At 40.5% G+C, this 18536-nt stretch overlaps 1 protein-coding gene across 2 annotated transcripts in view; it reads right to left on the bottom strand.

Annotated features, from left to right (window-relative positions):
• LOC149185742 (uncharacterized) overlaps positions 1-7425 on the bottom strand; it is a 552948-nt gene extending 545523 nt beyond the window's left edge. The window contains exon 1 of one of the 2 annotated variants that reach the window (XM_089410789.1): positions 6627-7425. In XM_089410789.1, coding sequence (XP_089266915.1) covers positions 6627-7088 — 462 coding nt within the window. In that variant the 5' untranslated portion in view covers positions 7089-7425. The remainder of the gene's footprint in view (positions 1-6626) is intronic. The other variant, XM_089410788.1, reaches the window with a different exon arrangement.
• Between the last annotated feature and the right edge of the window lie 11111 nt (positions 7426-18536).

Raw genomic sequence — 18536 nt, 5'->3', positions numbered from 1 at the left:
TTCCTGTCTATTGAACTTCCTGCCCAATCTGCATCAGTGAATCCACTCAATTTGATATCATTGCCCTTGGTGTACCTTAATCCAAAATTGATTGTTCCCCGCACATACCTGAGAATGTGCTTTGCTGCTACCCAGTGCGCCCTTTTTGGTTCCACCATGAACTGACTAAGGGTGTTGACAACATAACATAAGTCTGGCCTGGTGTTGACCAGATACATAAGCAACCCAATGAGTTGTCTGTATAAGGTGGGGTCCATTTCCTTGTCTCCTGAAGCATCTATTTTCTTCCAATTGGTAATCATAAGTGTAGCCATAGGTCGACAATCTGCATTCTGAATCTTTTCAGAATTTTTGATGCATATCTTCCTTGGCCAAGGAAGATCTCACCATCCTGCTGCCAAACTTCCAATCCCAGAAAATAGTGCATTAGCCCCAAATCCTTCATATCAAACTCAGTTTCCAGGTTCTTCTTACAATCCTCTATGAGTTTGGATGATCCTGTCAAAAATAGAGCATCCACGTACAACACTAGAATTAACGGCTCACTTTCTACCAGCAGATAATAAAGATTGGGATCGGCATTGCTCTTGATGAATCCCAACTGTTGTAAGTCGCTGTGAATTCAACCATACCAAGCTCTGGGTGCTTGTTTTAGCCCATACAAGGCTTTCTTCAACCTACACACATGAGTTCTCTTTTCATGTGTTTCGAAACCTTCTGGTTGTTCGATATATACCTCTTCTTCTATCACCCCATTCAAGAACGTTGTCTTGACATCCATTTGGTGAATCTCCCATCCCATTTGTGCTGCAAGGGATATAATGGATCTGATAGAGGTATATCGAGCTACTGGGGCAAAGGTTTCCTCATAGTCTATTCCTTCCTTTTGTGCATATCCTTTTGCGACAAACCTAGCCTTGTACTTGTCTACGTTGCCATCTGCAGCATACTTGATCTTGTAGATCCATCTCGAACCTACAACTGATATGTTCTCTGGTCTTGGTACAATTTCCCAAACATCATTTGTCATGATAGAATTGTACTCTTCTACCATGGAATCCACCCATACCTAGTGTTGTATGGCTTCTTGAAAACTAGAGGGTTCTTCGACCTGAGCTACAAATGCTTGGTACCTGTCAAGTTGTCTACGTTGCCTTTTCTCGGCTGTAGGAGTTCCAACAAATTCCTCTGCGTCCCTCAGAGACTGTTGTACTTCTTGGCTAGTTCTTCCACTGGTGGCAGGAGGTTCCATCTGTTCCTCTTCCTGTTGTTGTACCTGTTGTGACACTCCTGGCTCCTCTTCTCTTGAGGAGATGCGAGTACTGGTTACCGTGCTTGAACCAGACGCTTGTCTTCCTGCCAGATCTAATCCTTGTTGCTAGACTAGAGGATCATCCTCAACCTGTTCTTCAAACAGCATCTCACGAGATTTCTTGAAGGCTTTATCTTCCATGAACTTTGCATCCCGCCTTACTACAATCTTCCTACTACTCAGAATGTAGATCTGATATGCCTTTGAAGTCTCGTTGTAACCTACTAGATACCCAACGTCGGCAGCGTGCTATAACTTGCTCCGCTTCTCTTTTGGAATATGGCAATAAGCTACACTTCCGAATATCCTGAAGTGACTTACTTTTGGCTTCTTTCCCATGAAAACTCCCTCTGGTGTCTTCTTTCCTAAAGCCCTGTGAGGAGTCTTGTTCTGAATGTGTACAGTCGTGTTGCATGCTTCTGCCCATAAAAACTTGGGTAGATTCTGATCATATAACATCGCCTTTGCTGCTCCAACAATAGTTTTGTTCTTCCTTTCTGCGACTCCATTATGTTCTAGATTATAAGGTGTTGTCCATTCTCTTTGGATCCCTTCTATTACACAGAAATCAGTGAAGTTCTTATCCATGTATTCTCCGCCATTGTCTAAGCGCAATATCTTGATCTTCCTTCGTGTCAGGTTTTCCACTAGAGCCTTAAACTCTTTAAACCGATCAAAGACCTCATCCTTGGTTCTCAAAAAATAGATCCAAGTTTTCCTGGAATGGTCATCTATGAAGGTAAAAAATACTCAGCGCCACTGATGGCCCTTATAGGCATTGGACCGCAAATGTCTGAGTGTATTAACCCCAATACACTCTTAGCTCTATTGTTGCTTCTGGAATATGCTGCTTTGGCATACTTGCCTAGTATGCAGCCTCTGCATGTATCATCATGCTTGGTAGTAAGCACTGGAACCCCCGTAACAGTTTCCTTGAGCATCCGTAACACCCCATGTTTTTTGTCCCATCCTCCTATGCCATAACTCATTTAATTATTTTTCTCCATCGACATCACTGCTTATCAGTGCCATAGGAGACTCGAGTTGCAACTTGTATAATTTGTTGCTTCGAGTTCCAATCTGGGCCCTCTTTTTCCACTTTAGATGCTTGACATATACTCTATTACCAATGATGTATACATCATATCCCTTATCTTGTAATTGAGAGACAGAAATCAAATTCTTTCCCAAACCTGGCACATGCAATACATTCATGGCCCGAAGGCTATCTCCTGCTGCTGTCTGGAATATAACGGTTCATTTTCCTACTGGGGTGCATTTCATCCTGTTACCCATTGTGATTTGGAAGTTCATTTGTTCCTCCTGATAGCTCAAGAAATATTCTCGTTCTCCAGTCATATGAGTTGAAGCCCCGCTATCAATGTACCAATCCTCGGCTGATGCAGAACTTGATAAGCAAGCAAACTCCTCTTCCAGCCTAGAAGCTAATTCGGAAATATTCTGATCCCTACTGTTCTCCATGCCCTTTTTCTTTGCTTCCATCTTGCCTGGACCTTGCGCTGATACAATGTGAAAATTTGCTGTAGTAATTGATTTATTTCTCCTACTTATTTATAATAAGTTATTCACCAATACTTCAGTAAATACCAAAATAAATTCAGTTGCAGACTTCACAAATTAGGAACTGAAAATTAAAAGGCAAGAGAAACATCAGCATATGAACAATCACATTGACACACTTGTTTTTGGACAATCGTCCCCGGAAAAACCCAATGTGGGAAAATCGGTGCAGCAGATTTGAGGATTTTTATTATTGGCAATAAATATCTGAATACAATTTGGATGCCCTAGAGAAAAACGGAAATCCACTCAGAGAAGATAACTGAGAATTCTCTCACACTGATTCTGGAGATTTTGCTCTGTCCCCAGCTCCTGGATGACCCACTGCACAGTCCTTGTGTGAGCCTACACAGGCTTTGCGTGATTTCTGCGTGGAGGCTCCCTCTGACTGCGTCAACCTGGACTGTTGTTGCTTCTGCTGTTGAGAAATCGAGATTTCTCCTACCAATCAACTACTGTGATTCCCAACACTGAACTCTGCTCATCCCCAACACTTCTGCGTCAACCTCCTCCAGATTCTGCACTGACCCTCTGCGTCAATCTCCTTCAGCTGCTGCGTTGTCCCTTCTTGGACCAACGCTAGCTCTATTATCCTTCTCTGTATGTATTCACTGGAACTAGAAATCACTTCCTTCCAGTACTGCCTCCGATCCTCACTACTTGATCACTGATTTGAATTCCTTAGCAACAATGTTTTTAAAACCGGAACCGGTGACCGGACCGGTCCACCTAATGAACCGGTTTACCGACCGGAACCGGTCTACCTGGGACTGGTTTGGTCTAAACGAACCAGTTATAAAAAAATACATTAAATAATTAATTTTTAATGAAACAAAACTATTTTTAAGATGTAAAACCATGATTCCAAGCCAATAGAGACAAAATATGCAAAGTTTGCTCATTTATATACCATGTAAAGGTGAATATATCAAAATGGCACCGAGTGCAATACATATCATCAACAAAATAGCAAAATACATAAGAAATGAGGCTCTAAATGGCCTATAAAGTCCAAAAGCAATGCTGCAAGCTATGAGGCCATTGGCCTACTACAAGTCTACAGTGTACACATGATCAATCATCAAGTTCATCACCACTACTAGACACAAGATCATCATCAGGAGCTACATAGACATCATCTGGTTCAGAGTCTGAGGATGCCTCAGCCTGATCTGCAACCTCAGTATCAATGCCACCAATGACAATAGAAGTGGACCTAATGGAAGCACGAGTTTGTCGACCTGCATGACTAGTGCCTTCCATTGGTTCTTTGCCTTTCCTTGATGCCGCTATTGATCCTGGTTCTGATGCCACCACATAATCTGCTTCATCCCCTGCCAAAGCCATGTCGATATCAAAATCAGCCTCAAACACAGGTTCTTCAGTCTCCTCCACCCATTCTGATGTTGGATCAATATCGTCCAACACAATGGGATCTAGATCAGGAGTTTTTCTCATCATTTGGAGCTCTAATTGCATTTATTGTTTACCCCCAAACCATGAAATCCTGAAAACCATTAAGTCTGCTGAATTTTGAGTGAAATCTAAAATTCTAGTTTCTCCATATGAAATCCAATGAGGTCGAAACCACTCTCAAACATCCTGAGTCATTTCATGGTAATGTTAAAAATTTAAGTAAAAGGATGAAAATGAAAATTAAATGAAATGTCACTTTTACTTTAAGAATTTAACATTACCATTAATTGCCAACATTGTTAGGGTTGAAACACCCTTAGTTCCCCCCCAAAACCCCTCAAACACAATCAAAAATATGTTTTTAACTTTATGGTGGGTGTGCCTAAAACCGGCCGGTTTAGGACAGAACCGGCCGGTTTGTTACAAACCGGCCGGTTTCGTCCTAAACCGGCCGGTTTTCACCGGTTAGGGCAAAAAAATGGAGAAATCAGCATTTAAACCGGGTTTTTTGGCCGGTTTAGACCGGCGGGCTTGCTAACTGGCCGGTTAGACCGGTAACCGGTTTTTAAAAACGGTTTTTAAAACACTGCTTAGCAAACCCCGCCCTAGGAAAATCGAACTGACTAATCAACTCTTTGTAAGTCTCCAAGTGAACCCCAAGCCTCCATCTTATACTTTCCCGTTTGAGTCTTCAACGGCCGACATTAAGTATCTAATCAATGGCTAAGATTAAAACATGACTTGATCCGCCTTCTAAATCATTCTCACCCATATTTTGATTAATACTCATTAATATTTTAATTTCCATAAGTTTAGACTTGGGAATTTTATTAGTTATTTTAATAAAATACAATCCGGGTGGAATTTCACCAAACGATTTCTAGGTTCTTTAGAACTCATGTGTCTTAGCCTCTCCACCAATTTTCATGGCTAGAGCACTTCTGATGCTATCAAAAACTAACATATAACAGCCCTTGCAATAAAACGGTTGGTTTATGATGTAACCAGCCAATTTGACCATAAACCGGCCAATTAGGATTGGTTTTTCTAATTTTTTGGCGAAGGGAGGGGTCAAACCAGGTTTTTCTGCCTGTTTGACCCAATCGGCTATTGAACCGGCCGATTTGACCAATCACCGGTTCAAACCAGCCAGTTTTTAAAACACTGCACCATATAGAACTAGCCAGTTCAATACAAAAAGGTTGGTTTGGTATTGAACCAACTAGTTTCATAGCCTTTTCCAATAAATGACCATGGTTTGAAATATTTTTTGCGTGAAACCAATAGGACCAACGAGTTCAATCCACTCCGATCCAATTCTGATAACACTAATTTCAAATAAAAGTTATGCATATACAAACATCATTCAATTTCATCAAAGATGATCGTACTTGAAGCTCTTATCCATTTGAGTGGGCGCATATGTCCATATCAAGCAAAGGCCAAAGAAGTGGTTGAGAAGAAGTAACATGGTCAACCTACTCTTTCATCCTCAAGTTTTGGTGACAAAGCTTCTCATGATGGATAGCATGTTGTGTAACAAAACACATCATTTTTATTTATACAAGAATATCCATGTATATGATTTATTTTGTATAGAAACTCACAGTTTTGTAATAATGATTTAGTCATTAATCCTTTTAGGACAGGGCCACTTATGTTAATAAAGCCTCAAATAAATAATCTCAAAATGATATATAATCAAAAGCACATGTTAGAGACATGGGAAACTTATAGTATTATTACTTTTACATTCAATCTTACTCTACCTAGTAGAAACTCCCTTAGAAGAATTAGTATCGAAAGTACTTGGGAGTCATTTAAGGTAGGTCTACGCATGTTGGTAAAGCCTCAAATAAATAACCCCACGTTCATATATCGTGAAAAACACATGGTAGAGGCATGACAAACATACAAATGTACTCGTCTTACATCCACTCTTACTAGTAGAAACTCCCTTAGAAGAATCAGGTCGAAAGTGCTTTAAGGTTCATTTTCAGATAAGTCTTCCATACGTAAGTTACGAGAAACCTGACCAGGAAACCCGTTTCTTTGTTCCATTTCTATCTTGACACAACATTAGGACATTTAATCTTATGTGCACGATATACGCTGGTGGGAGGTTGGATTACATTACTAGTTCACCAAAACACCCTACCCCGTACCTGTTCTGTTTCCATGTTTCCCATTTCTGGTAGCAAGAATCAGAACCCCGTGGATAATGCAATTCTAGCTCAATTTTTTAGTCCAAGTAATTGTAACTAAATAGATTTCCGTTTTTCTATAATAACAAGGGTAACAGAGTATACTTATGTACCAGTATGTTACAAGGTGGCGCCTTAAATTGGCCTATCATATGCGCAATTCGATGGGTCAAGACTCTGGTCTTGCCGGAACCAGGGCCAGCTACAACCCTCACATACGCCGCATCCGCCTCGACCGCAGCAAGCTGCTCCTCATTCAAACCCCACCTCTGCTTCGCTACAACATCCGTCGCTTGAACAGAAGAAGTTGTTGATGCCGATAGAAATGCAGGCCCTCTTGGTGCTACTGCTCCTCTCGAGCTTACCCTCGTCTTCTTTGACTGGACTGCTGATAATGCACCTTCGGCTGAAAACACCCCCACACTGCCTCCTCCAACAGTTTGTGCACCATTTGACACCTTCACCGTGCAAGAGCATTGACGTCTCCATTGACAAATTAGTCGTATTAATTGTTTCTTGCCCAAATTTAGGACGCAGAGAGAGCCTGGACGAAACGACGAAGTCGTGGAAACCATAATCTCTTTAATTAATGTAAAAGGGAACTGCTATGGTCCAATGGAGATTCTATTGCAGTCATAGCCGCTGTTTTGCATTTCTCTTCGGGCAAGGCAGAGAAGAGTTGCTCATTCTTACATTCAGTTCACTGCTCACAGCAAAATGGATAATAGACCTTCGTGTTGCAGCTTCAGCTTTGGAGTCCACTACAAGAGCCCGCCAACCAGCGTTAAGCATGTGTAGCTGGTCGGAAGCTTGTTAGCCCGGGAAATAAGAGCATGTGTAGCTGGTCGGAAGCTTGTTAGCCCGGGAAACAAGAGCTAGCACCTAAACCCGAGATGTCCTCAAGCTCCCACTTCCCTAGGCCAGATAAATAGGACATATTACTAATTTCCCTTGGTTGGAGGCATGAATTTTCTAAGTTCACCATTGGCATATCATAAAAGCCCAAGGTATAAGGTGGGTTAAAAACTTAAATTATCATTAAATAAGTTATTAGAGCTTCATTTTTTTTTGTTATTAAATAGGTTAAAGTGTTATTTTTTTTTTTCAAATTTCAAGATTAAGGTTTATAATGTAAGTAGATTTAATGGTTAAGAATATGTGTTTCCTCTTCGCAAGTTATGGGTATAAAATTAAAAAGGTTAGAGTTTCTAAATGTTGCATGATTAATAATGGCTTATTGTGATGAGGCTCCAAGGGTGGATATCACCCTAGAGTGTAACCCACATACAGAAGTGTCTTCAGACTTCTCAACCCTTGCCAAGTCACAAGTTCTTGCTAGCACTAGCTTGCAAGCTAGTGATGCTAGCTACACACAATGTTATGGTTAAAAAAAAAAACCAAGGTGGAGGTGAACAATGGATGATGATTCTTAGGACATCGAACATTGTCAATATATAACACAGTGATTTTGCATTAATGAATATAGGGTTTTCTAAGGCGATGAAAATGGTTGGAGAAAGCATTTGTAGTGATGTTACCCATTATTGTTGTTCCTCTAGGCTTCATCTTCTCCTGGTGTCATATGGACTATGTGATTGAGGCTACATGAATATTAGTCACTTGGTAAGGGGGTTTTATGTACTAACTTTGAAAGCCAATTAGGAGGGGATGGGATTTAGGGTTTTGCAATTTAAAATAAAAATTAAATTCTAGCCACAAGATGGATGAAGACTAGTGCCTTCGCCACCTAGGGCAATGGAGTCTAGGATATAAACCATAACCTATGGATTCTAAATGGGAAAACCTAATACGAACACTCGAGGGCAAATTAACCTATTTGCCCTAGGGTTTAAATTATGGTTCTTAGTTCTCAAGAAATTCAAGGGAGGAGAATTAACCTACTTTCCTCCTCAAATATATGGAAAATGAGGACAATCTCAACAAAGGACATGCACAAAATTGCCAAATTAACCTACCTAACAATAATAGCAACAATTCATGTGATAATTATCCATGCCAAAGAAATAAACCTACTTTACATGCATAATCCAAGATTCACCATGAAAAATCTTTTAGAAGAGCTCAATCCACTAAAAGAAAACCCTTAGCCTAGTTGCTCAACCAAGCCTCCATTGTGCACCAATAAAACGAGAAGTCAAGAAATGAATTCTAATGTGTGATAAGATGATTTAAGGAATCATTAGTTGCTTCATAGTTATATAGGCTCTTCGATTCTTTTCCTTTAGCACACCTATGTTTAGGGTCCCACTTCTCGCCACAGTGTTTGCATTTGCCTTCTTTTATCCTTTGTATTTCCACATTAGATTTTTCACCTTCACAACGATGTGGTGGAACATATCTTGTATTATTTGAATCCACAGACTGGGGCATTCTTCGTCTCAAATATACTTTTTCCGGTTTTGACCACAGTATCTGTTCAAATTTCTTTTCAGCAGTTTTTGCTTTTCGTCTTGCTACTTCTATTGACGTAATGTCATGAAGCTCAAGTTCTACTTGTAGATGAGTTTTAAGTCCGGAGATGTATGATTGAATTAGACGAGATTCTAATAACCCAGGTACTCGTGTTACTAAGGTCTCCCATTCTCGAGTGTACTCATCCACACTTCCTTTTTGTCGTAATTTGATGAGTGTTGAAAAGAACTCTTCTTCCCTTACACCTTGGAATCTTTTAAAGAATGCATCTTTAAATTTTCTCCAATTGATGGCGATTGTCGTCTTCTTCCGCACCAATTATATGCTTCTCCTTCCATTTTCATGGAAGCGTGCCTAATCTTTTCGTCATCATTGTCGATGTCGTAAATCTCGAAGTATTCTTCTACTTTATTCAACCACGCAACACTGCATTTTTCGTTCCCATCGAATTTAGGCATCTCGACTTTTGCCTATCGTTGATATGTTGCTAACGGTGGAGTGAAAAGAGGGTGTTGATTGGTGAATGTATCCCAGAGTTGCTTATTTTAAAAAGTCGTGTTACTATTTCCTTGATGGGGCGTGGCTGATTTTTTTGGAGATTCTGCTTTTTCGTGAGAATCTACTGACTTTGTTGAATTTGATGAATTGTGCTCTTGATTACCTCCATCATCTTGGAATAGTTGTTCGGGTGTAACCTTCGTCCTTCCACACAAGGTGTTCAGCAATGCTAATGTCTGATTATGATTCATTTTGGATTGGATCTGGTTCTGCCCAAGCTGTAGTTCTATCTGATTTGTCGTATCCTGAAGCTTCTTCATATCGTCAGAATGTCCAATAAATTTAATCTCGAGATCGACTAATTTTTTATTTAAATCATCGGAGTGGCTAGTAATCCTATTCTCCAAGTCAGTCAATTTTTTGTTGAAATCGACCATTGACATCGACAACATTGAACGAGTTTGTGGGGGTGTATATTTGTCCGCCAGCTTTTTAATTAATTAACTTTTTTTTAATTAGTTATATATATATATATATATATATACATATATACATATATACATATATACATATATACATATATACATATATACATATATATATATATATATATATATATATATATATATAAAATTAATATTAGAATTGTATAACAAATAAATATAACTATATATACATATATAGACTATACGCAAATCAAATAACTAACAGAACGTGTTTGAACAGGTTTGAAGGCCAAGGGAATGCGACGCGACTGTCGAGGTCAACGAATGACGGATTAGGTGAATGGAATAAGCCAGACAGATGGGACTGGGCAGTCGTGATAGAGAGTGGAAGGGAATGTTGGAAGACTCGTTGTGGCAGAGACAAACAACGACTGGATGTAAGCAGAGATAGCGAAGAGTGGGGGGGCTGGCAGCACGGGAATCGGGACCTGTCAAACCCTAGAAAACGATGGGGGGAGCACGATAGACGACGGTGTGGTCAAACGGGGAAAACAGATACAACAGGTTAGCGATGGTGGATGACCACGGGAAACACGTAGAGAATGAAGGTGAACAAAAACTAAATAGGTGAAAGTGGAATAGTGAGTAACAGCGGCTGGAAGCGATTTGTTGGCCAGAACGACCGCTCTGATACGAGATGAAGCACACAATTTTAGCTATTCACAACCATGATAAAATATTTTATTAATAATTGAATAGATGATGATTACATTTTGTGAGAGGCCCTGGCTATATACCGCCTTAGGTGCCTCTTGGTGAACGAGCATGATCTTTGATCATGCCCTTTGCCTAATAATCTATAACTAACTAATTTTTTACATAACATTGAGTCCTTTAACCTTCAACACTTTTTCCCTAAACTTGTCTTTTTCTATCTAACATAGAGACCACAAGTTGTTGAATGAGGTAACTTTCTTGTCATTCGTTACCTTCCTTATTAGTTAGTGCATTGATGATTATCTTCTTATGAAGATATCCCTTCATTCTTTGATACCTTCAACTTTTGTGTAGATCAAGTCTAAGTGATATGACCATCTTTCCTGCATTTTCAGAGAATATATCTTCTAGCATTTCATATATCTCTTTGATTTCCTGCTACATAGGGATGAGAGGACCTTTGACAGATTTCATAAGAATCCTATGAGTCCCTTTATCATTTTCCATGCATTCAAACAATGCTTGATCTTCAGAGGCTTTTCCATATAAATCAATGACTTCTCTTTCGGGGACTTATATCTATCCTCCTTTCTTATGCAAGGAATTTCGATGACCCAACCAATTTATAGATCTCCTTGCAAACACAAAGTCATTTAACCAAACTTGATTATAGAATGAAGGATACTTACTTGACAAGTGAAGATGAACTCTTCTACTTGATCACTTTGATGATGGTTGAAGAAGATGTATTAGAGCTTCCTCTTGGATGATCTTCTTTCAAATTAGAAAGCCTTTCTTCAATAGAAAAGGTTGCTCCTTTTGATGAGCATGACTTTTTTCTCCCTAGGGCAAGGAGATGATTCTTGCTTGATTTATAAAGATGATGGCAATGCCTTCTCACCTTCAATATGCTTCGCCTTCTTCTGTAATGTAGATCAGAACTACTTCTAGGGTTTCGACTTTTTCGAAGATGATGTGATCTTCGTTTTTAAGGTCCTTCGAGTTACCTTGCTTTGTAGACAACTAGATGAGGGTCTTGGTGGCCTTTTGATTATGACTATAAAGACAAAAGCTCTTGCTATTATGCACTGCTTCTTCGAACCAGGGTTTGATCGAGGGTTTGATTCTTCAATGTAGATCTTGATCCTTTTTCTTTGATATCCTTCAACTTGCTTTGATTTCCTTCCCGAAACTTGATCCTTGAATGTCTCTTTTTGTTGCCCTTCCTTTGACTTCAGCACCTTAGCTCTGATTCCATGTTGAAGAATCTAGGGCAATTAGGTTAATAAGATTTTTCTCACAATGATAACTATTTGTGAGATACTTTTTACTTTTTCTTATTAGCAAAATTTTCACTTGATATTATTAGAGTGTGTTTTCTTACTTCATCAAATAGTTACCAAACAAAAGAGACCAGAACACAAGATGTTGGCTTTCTGCCAGGGCCAAAACCTCTCACTCTTTGAGAGGAAAACCCGCACAAATTCTTCTTATAGAGATTCCAATTGACGAATACCAAGACCAAGACCCTTGACCTAATAGCCACTCCAAGATCAAGACACACATTCTCTTGACAGTCCTCTTTGAGATCTTCATCATTGTTTGGATACTGAGATCTGCCTTGACACTGAGATCCTTCATTCTTGACACCGAGATCTTCATTGCTACCTTGACACTGAGATCTTCATTGTTGCACCATTAAGATCATTATTGTTGCACCATTGTTTCTCCTTGATTCATTGAGACCATGACCTTGTAACTATGTCTCCATCAAGATCACAACTGTATCTATACCGAGATCATGATTACATCTATGTCGATATCATGACTGCATTTAGAATGTATGTCAAGACAGAGTGTGTTACTATGGGATCACCGAGATCCTGTTCATCACAAATATGCTGAGACTGTGTGTGCTACTATGGGATCACCAAGATCCTCCTGATCACAAATATGTCGAGACTTCATCTCTATGGTACCCATCCGAAAGACACAGAGATGCTTGTCTGAATCCTTTGAGATTTGCGAAGTATAGTTACTATAATTGTTGAAATTTCTAAGTCTGACACGTCAAAAATTCCCACTGCATTATCTAGTTTATATCACCTACTTGTTTATTCCTTAACAAGTTATTTAACCATATAAATACTGAAATAAACACAAATGTAGTCTCAACTCATATACAAATCATCAATTGAAATAATAGACAAACACACAAGGGACACCATTATTTTTGGACAATCGTCCCCAAAAAAACCCAATGTGGGAAAACTGGTGCAGCAGTTATGAGGGTTTTATTATTAAGCAGCTTTCTTGAGTACAACTAGGCTGCCAAATTGGCTCACCCAACTGAGATTTCTACCCAACAGTAATACCTCTTCTCAGAGACAGATATTCAACAAGTCTGCCCCACGAAAATCCTTCCAGCGCTTCTCCAAGGCCCTGTGTCAGCCCTGCTAGTCCCAGCATCACCCCTGAACCCTCTGCGCCAGCTTTCTTCCTCTCTGCGTCAGCTCTCTGGCCTTCTGTGTTACCCACGCAGACCCCTCAGCCTCTACGCAGTCTATGGCTGGCTCTGCGCAGCTCCTGCTGCCTCTGCGTAACCTCCTCAATCACTGCGCTGGCCCTCTGGCACTATCTCTATCTCTCTACTATGTACTCACTGCCCCTCGCTGCAACTCAGATCACTTGTTCGATTTCGCTCAGCAAACCTCACTCCCGAAAATCGAACTGACTGATCAATCTTGGTGTATCTCCAACTGACCCTCAAGCCTCCTCTTATACTTTTTTTGTTGAGTCTTCAAGGGCCGAGATTAAATCTCTAATCAACAGATAAGATTAGATTTGGCTTGATCCATGTCATTCAGAACCTTCTCACCCAGTTTTATATTAATACCCATTAATAATTTTATTTTTCTAAGTTTAGACTTAGGAACCCATTAAAAATATTAATTATTTTAATATCTCTCTAACCAAGTGGAATTTCCCCAAACCATTTTTGGGTCTTGGAGATCTCATGTGCTTTAGCCTCTACAACAATTTTCATGGCTAAAGCACATCGGAAGCTACCCCAAATCAACACTCCATCTTACCGAGGAATGTGCTCTAGTAATGTGCGATAAGATGATTTAAGGAATAACTTGACTTCCTTATTTATACGATGCTAAGCTGAGTTGATTCCCTCCAAAAATAGGCTAAAGAGCCCCATAAACTACATAATCCATGAAACACGCTAATAAGGTCATACACTTACCTCAAAAATAGCCATCTCAACTTTAAAGCAAAACATAATGCCTCTAAATGACCCAACATTGAGTAAAAGGTTAAATGGTAGGATGCCATGCTCTAAATGAGCCTCTCTCTCATCAAACGGTACTCATCATCAACATGCCACCTCCATCATCATGGAAAAGTGCTTTGTCATCAAGAATCCATCCTCATCCAAAACGTCATGCTCTAGGGTTAACATGTTACATCTCCAAGCCAAACTAGGATGAATTAATGGGCGATGAAGTAGTGACCTCATCCAAGAAGGTGTATTAACCCCTCCAAAGGAGTCCAATTGCATCACCATCATCAAAAACATCATCCATAAGGTAACATCCATCAAGAAGGGCACAAAGCTGTAGAACTTCCCATTGTGGATCAACAGATTATGCAATATACTAAAGCAAAATACATGATCTACTTCTACAACAAACTTGCGGAAGCTTAATCAAATATGAGCAAGATCAAATAGAACATATATAACTAAGAATGAGAAAGCAATCACACATGAACACGGAAAAATACTCTGGGGAAAGCCTCATCCTAAAACCTCAATCTCTGTAGCATCATACAAGTGGAAATATGTTTAGATTACACAAAGCTTCAGCTCACAAGCCATCCAGCTCTCAGCACAATCGAACAATACAGCTCACAGACTGAATAGACACAACATATGCCTTCCTCCAGCCCTCCAAGCCTCCTATTTCCTTGCGCAGTTTCTCTTGGGGTCCAATGCTGCCACCTGTGTGAATTGGCCTCATCACACAACCATCAAACTCAAAAGTAACTGTGCAATCTCCAAGGAATGAATTCCTTCTGCATGCAAGAGATATCCTCCATGGAATATTCCTGCAACTGATAGTACATTGTCCCATCACCTGATCTCAACTAGGTCTCTGATTGAACTAACATGCATGAGTTAGTTATGAGAGAATATTCAGTTATCTAAAGTGCAGCAGTTACATGCATGCATGCATTAACTAACTGAACTCACAATCAGTTCCACAAACTGTTGGAACTAATCTAACTGGACTTAACTTAGATAACTGAGCTAACTAATTACAACTCAAAGTACAATTCATCCCGATCTCCTTTAATCAAGGGATAACTTCCTCAATCAATGGAGAAACTGTTGCATGTCTTCACATAGACTTCATGTTTGATTTCCTACAACTAATTAACTCAAGATGAATTAATTAATTATTTTACAAACAGCTGCTAAGAACAAATTCGAATTTTAATTCTCAATTTTAGTTCAGGGACTAACTAAAATTGGAATGTATCCCGAAATGCTATTTATAGCAGTGTTATTTTTAGCACTTCTATTTTTAGCATTTCGTGTTGCTATTTACAACACTCCCTCTCAACAAGAAAGGGATTATCAGTAACCCCAATCCTGTCTCTGTGGAATTCGAACTTGCATTTTGACAATGCCTTCATCAAAATATCTGCATCCTGTTCCTTGGTCGAAACACATAGCAACAACATGATCCTCTTGACCACCCAGTCTCAAAGATGGTGATACCGGATATCAATGTGCTTGGACCTATCATGAAAAACTAGATTCTCAGAGAGTTTGATACAACTCTTATTATCGCAGTAGATCACAGTTGGATCCATCCTCTGACCAAACAATCCCATTAGAATCTTCCACATCCAAATGGCCTCACATGCAGCCTGACTGGCAGCCATGTATTCAGTGTCTGCTGAGCTAAGTGCAACTGACCTCTATTTCCTGTTGTACCAGGAAACTGCAGCTGAATCAAGGTTGAAGATTCCTCCAAAAGTGCTCTTCCGGTCTGATGGACTCCCTGCCCAATCTGCATCTGTGAAGCCCTTAAGCTTCACTTCCTCTGTCCATCTGTACCACAATCCATACTGAGATGTGCCTCTGAGGTATCTCAACACATGCTTCGCTACCTTCCAAAACAGCTTGGTAGCTTGACTCAGATAGTTCACAGCAAAGCATAAGTCTGGTGGTGTGTTCACTAGATACATAAGTGAACCCACAAGTTGCCGATAAACGGTAGCAGCTACTACCCCACCTGAAGTAGCAGCCTACTTCCTCCAGTTACCAGCTGGAGGAGTTTGCATGGGCTTGCACTTCTCCATGTGGAACCGCCTAAGTATCTCATTGGCATACTTGCCTTGAGATACAAAAGCTTCTCCATTCTTCTGCCACACTTACATGCCTGGAAAGTAGTGCATAAGGCCCATGTCTTTCATTTCGAACTCTCTTGCAAGGTCCTCCTTGCAAGACTTGATCAGTTGATCATCACCTGTCAAAATCAGATCATCGACATAAAGAACAATGATTAATGGCTTACCTTCTACCATGATGTGGTAAAGGTTCACATCTGCTTCACTCTTGGTGAAGCCCAACCCAGTGAAATAGTTTTCGATCCTGGTGTACCAAGCACGGGGTGCTTGCTTCAGCCCATACAAATCCCTCTTGAGTCAGCACACATGCGACTCATGATCGAAGGTCTCGAAACCTTCTGGCTGCTTAATGTACACCTCCTCCTCAATCTTCCCACTGAGAAACACTGTCTTCACATCCATCTGATGGATCTTCCAACCCATCTGAGCTGATAGTGCCAACATCGATCTGATAGATGAGTACCTTGCTATAGGAGCAAAGGTCTCATCGTAGTCGATCCCCTCGACCTGTGAGAAACCACGGGCAACAAACCTTGCCTTATGTTTCTCAACACTGCCATCAGCTGCCTGCTTTACCTTGTAAAGCCATCTGGAACTCACCACTGACTTGTCCTGAGGTCTTGGGACAACATCCCAAACACAGTTCCGAACAATGGAGTCATACTCCTCCACCATTGCATCAACCCAAACTGGTTGTTGCACTGCCTCCTCAAATGAAGAAGGTTCGGACTCTACACACTCCCCAACCAGGGCCATGTAACTAATGTACCGCTCGGGCAACCTCCTCTGTCTGCGTTGAGAAGATGGCTATCCCACATTCTCCCGCGCATCTAACATCAACCTGTCAGCTTCCCTTGAGCGTTTCCACCCATCTCTAGAAGACTCAGCATGAGTGGATGTCTCCACTCCTGGATCCTCTACATGCGGCTACTCCGCATAAATCTGAGGCTCCTCCTCCTTAGGAACTGAAAGTTCCTCCTTTTCATGCAACTTGAGCTACCTCTCAAGTGATATTCGCATGGCTTTCTGCTCGTCGAACTTCAGATCTCTACGTACCACTATCCTCTGACTGGTAGGTAGGAACACCCTATAGTTGTGAGGTGTATCAGTGTACCCCACAAGTATTCTCGGCTTAGCTGTTGGATCTAGCTTCTTCCGGGCATCTTTGGTCACATGGCAATAAACCGATGATCTAAAGATCCTGAAGTGACTCACATCTGGTCACTTCCCAGAAAAGGCCTCCATAGATGTCTTCATTCCCAGTATAGAATGTGAGCTTCTATTTTGCAAGTATACTGTTGTATTGCATGCCTCAGCCCACAAATGAAGTGGTAGGCTTTGGTCATGTAACATCGCTCGAGATGCTCCCACAATCGATCTGTTCTTCCGTTCAGCCACCCCATTCTGCTGTGGGTTATGGGGTGCCGTCAACTCCCGTTTAATTCCTTCTGCAGCACAAAAGTCCTTAAACTATTGGGAGACATACTCTCCACCATTGTCACTACGCAAGGCCCTTATTTTCTTTCCAGATTCTTTCTCTGCCAAGGATTTAAACTCACAAAACCTCAAGAAGGTTTGATCCTTCTTTTGCATAAAGTAGATCCAACATCTACGAGAAAAATCATTAATAAAAATAATATAGTACCTTTGTTTAGCGGTGGAGGCTGTAGAAAATGGTCCACAAACTTCTGTGTGAACTCGCTCCAGGATTGCTCCAGCTCTACTGTCTCGATCCTGAAAGGAATATTTCACATACTTACCCAAGGTACAACCTTTGCATGTATCCGTCTACTCCAATTTTCCCTTGGGAAGTCCGGTAGAAATCTGTTGCATGATCTTCAGGGCTCCATGGTGCAAGTGGCCCAATCTTCTATGCCATAGCTCACCAACATCTTGGCTCTGCACCAACTCAGCTTTGGAACTCAATGCAATGCAGTTGTCTACCTTCAGCTTGTAGAGATTCTTTACTCGAATCCCGATCCTCTTGGTCTGTCCAGTGCCGATATGCCTCAGGAATACCTTTCCTTTACTAAAGACTACATCATAGCCTTTATCTTCTAGCATAGCAACGGACACAAGATTCTTCTTTAGACCTGGTACATACTTTACATCAGTCAGGGTGAGAGGAGCTCCATTCTCCCTCTGAAACACAACCGTACTGTAGAAATTTTGAATAATTTAACACATATTCAATGGAGATTATCCTGATCATGTACTAATGCGGAAAACATACACAATACATAAGCTCCTCTACGTTGATCAACAATATAGCAGCATCAATAACAATAAAACATCAAGAGCATTCACACATTAACACAGTATGTATCATGGGGAAAGCATCTCGCTAAAAACCCCACACTATCTGTATATTAATGATTGAGTCATGTAACATTACACAGCATAATACTTCTCACAAGTATCTCCACCTCTGTTACACACAATACAGCTCAGATCTGATCTCCAAATCTCTTCCACTGCTTGCTTGCCTCCACTGCTCAATAC

The sequence above is a fragment of the Pinus tabuliformis genome, chromosome 3_1 (genome assembly GCF_031772625.1).
Source record: "Pinus tabuliformis cultivar Carrire ecotype Pingquan chromosome 3_1, CPIR1, whole genome shotgun sequence".
NCBI classification, from domain to species: domain Eukaryota; kingdom Viridiplantae; phylum Streptophyta; class Pinopsida; order Pinales; family Pinaceae; genus Pinus; species Pinus tabuliformis.
Note: the sequence above shows the minus strand (reverse complement) of the source record. Positions and strands in the feature narration are given on the sequence as shown.